The following is a 2,768-nucleotide window of genomic DNA, read 5'->3' as shown; positions in this document are numbered from 1 at the left end:
GAAGGTTTTTCTTTGTTAACAAGAAAATTAATTTTGTTTTTTAATGAAAATTAACTTTCTTTTTAGTGAAGATTTTAGGCTATTCAAAATGAGGGCAGGATTGGACATTTTATTTTGACTTTCTTTAAGGAGTATAGTATATTCCATTATCTCTTACCATTTCAGTGATCAAACCCATTTAGTACGAGGTGGAGGGTTACTGAAAAATCTCTGGGAAGAGAGATTTGAGGAAAGTCAACTGCATTGCAATCCCTGAAGGATAGAACTTTCTTGTTTACTAGTTTTATTCAAATTCAGTGCTTGCACCATATGAAATAAAACGTGAAGGAATTAAAAACCAACGAAGAAAGGAATGATCAAATCTATTTTTTTCTAATTTTTTTTTTAATGTTTCTTCACTTCTTGAGAGACAGAGACAGAGTGTGAGCAGGGCAGGGGAAGAGAGAGAGGGAGACACAGAATCCGAAGCAGGCTCCAGGCTCTGAGCTGTCAGCACAGAGCCTGATGCAGGGCTTGAACTCACGAACCTGAGCCGAGCTGGATGCTTAACCGACTGAGCCACCCAGGTGCCCCCCCACCCTTTCTTTTTATCACATCTATTTTTAAAGGAGTTTAAATAAGAAGTGGTTGGTAGCGGCATCCAGTTACTTCTATGATTTCTGTTTTTAATTTCCTCAAGCTACTTATTTCTGATCACATTTCTTTAAAGTAATGAAGGTAGGATGTATTAACAAAGAAAACTGAGATAGAAACAATGTTTTGAATAATCTGGGTGAAAGCCTCATCCTGAGTTTCAGAAAAGTACTGTGCTGTAAACAACTTCATCTATTCTCAAGTAGCAGCATCCCCACCTGTAATGATGGTGGTTTGTAATTTAATAAAATCTTCCACTATTGAAACTTCACAACAAAGGATATCTGTAATCAATGGTTAGTAATTTATTTAACAAACACAAAACCCCTTTACTGGCACCGTGCTTGTATAAACTATACCCTGATACACAGAATTTCTATTTTACAGGCTTTGAACTCCTTTTCCCTTTTATGAACATGGAGCTATCTCTATACATATTGTAGGTTATTAACAGATGTTTAGTTGATCAATAGATCAATAGGTGATTAAGTAAATGTGTGTGCCAGATAACAGGATTGTTGTTTAACTAGTTCAATCAGAAAAAAAAAAACTCTTCTTTTTATTTGGTTTTTAATATTCTTTACAAAAATTTATAATTTTCTTCCATTTCTTAAAATGTTTAGTCAGAGACTACAAATTATTATTACAAGTTTTAAAATTTTGCATGACCGTCATTTTTCATTTATGACCATTGTGTGAGAAAACAGTACCAGGCTCAGGATTTTCCACGGAAGCATCTTTATGAAATTCTTTGATCTTACTTTGAATTTTTAGAACCTTTCTCCACAATGTAGAATACTACACACAATTAGGTCTGCGTCGGAGAAAACTTACTAACGGAAATTTTACATAGCAGATGTCTGAGTCCATTAACTAATAAATATATGCTAGTTGATTGTGAAGGGCTAGCTCTCAAACTTTCTTTCTCCTTACAGACAAGTGATGAAGGTTCCATACCATAATTCAGGCATGGTTGATCCCAATGACTCCACTGTCAATTATGATATGTTTGTCCTCAATGGCATCCCTGGCCTGAAGGAGCTGCACATGTGGATCTCCATCGCCTTCTGCCTGATGTACCTGGTGGCTGTGTCAGGAAATATTATCCTGATCTGTGTGGTGGCAGAGGAGCACAGTCTTCATGAACCTATGTACCTCTTCCTCTCTGTGTTGGCTTTTTGGGATCTGATTCTATCCACATCCACAGCACCCAAAGCCCTGAGCATCTTCTGATTTGATGATGTGGACATCTCTTTTGGTGGCTGTATAACCCAGCTCTTCTTTATGCATTTTGCCTTTGTGGTGGAATCAGGCATTCTCTTGGCCATGGCTTTTGATCGCTATGTGGCCATCTGCTACCCACGGAGGTACACCATCATTCTTAGCCATGGTGTCATCGGCAAAATAGGGCGTGTTGTAGTGCTCAGGAGTTTTGCAACTGTTTGCCCCGTTATCTTCCTAGTGAGGTGCTTGCCCTTCTGCCAGACAAACATCATTGCCCACACGTTCTGTGAACACATGGGGCTAGCTAAGTTGGCTTATGCTGATATCACCGTCAACATTTGGTATGGAATCTCTGTGCCATTACTCAGTGTAATGCTAGATATGGTGACAATAGTCATCTCCTATAGGCTCATTCTCCAGGAGGTCTTCAGGCTGCCATCCCATGATGTGCAGATGAAAACACTCAGCACCTGTGGTTCCCATGTCTATGTCATCCTCATGTTCTACCTTCCTGGGATTTTCACTGTCATTACTCAGCACTTTGGCCGAAAAATCCCTAAGCATGTCCACATCCTGTTGGCTGATCTCTATGTTCTCGTTCCCCCCGTGATGAACCCAATTATCTATGGAGTAAAGACCAAACAGATTCGTGAAAGAGTGGCCCTTGTGTTTTCTTCAAAAAGGAAGTGTTGCTAAGGATGATTGGCTCTCATTGTGATATTTTAAAGGTGAGGAGGAAGGATCCTATTTAAAAAAGTGGACAGATAAGTTGTCATTTAGGATAGATTCTACCTGCTATGGAATTTGGAATTAGTTGTTTTTTTTTTCATTCAATAGAAATGACCCAAATTGTATGAGTCCCTTATTTCAAAGGTAAACAGGTTCTTGAAAACCTGTGTATTCATAGGCAT

General features: G+C 38.7%; 1 protein-coding gene across 1 annotated transcript; it reads left to right on the top strand.

Moving 5' to 3' along the window:
• The first annotated feature begins 1,602 nt into the window (after positions 1-1,602).
• On the top strand, positions 1,603-2,553 carry LOC106977779 (olfactory receptor 52B2-like). The gene is given in 1 exon segment (XM_015075335.3): positions 1,603-2,553. A coding segment is annotated over 1 exon segment (951 nt).
• The last annotated feature ends 215 nt before the right edge of the window (positions 2,554-2,768 follow it).

Source organism: Acinonyx jubatus, chromosome D1, assembly GCF_027475565.1.
Source record: "Acinonyx jubatus isolate Ajub_Pintada_27869175 chromosome D1, VMU_Ajub_asm_v1.0, whole genome shotgun sequence".
NCBI classification, from domain to species: domain Eukaryota; kingdom Metazoa; phylum Chordata; class Mammalia; order Carnivora; family Felidae; genus Acinonyx; species Acinonyx jubatus.
This window is presented reverse-complemented; position numbering and strand designations above follow the sequence as displayed.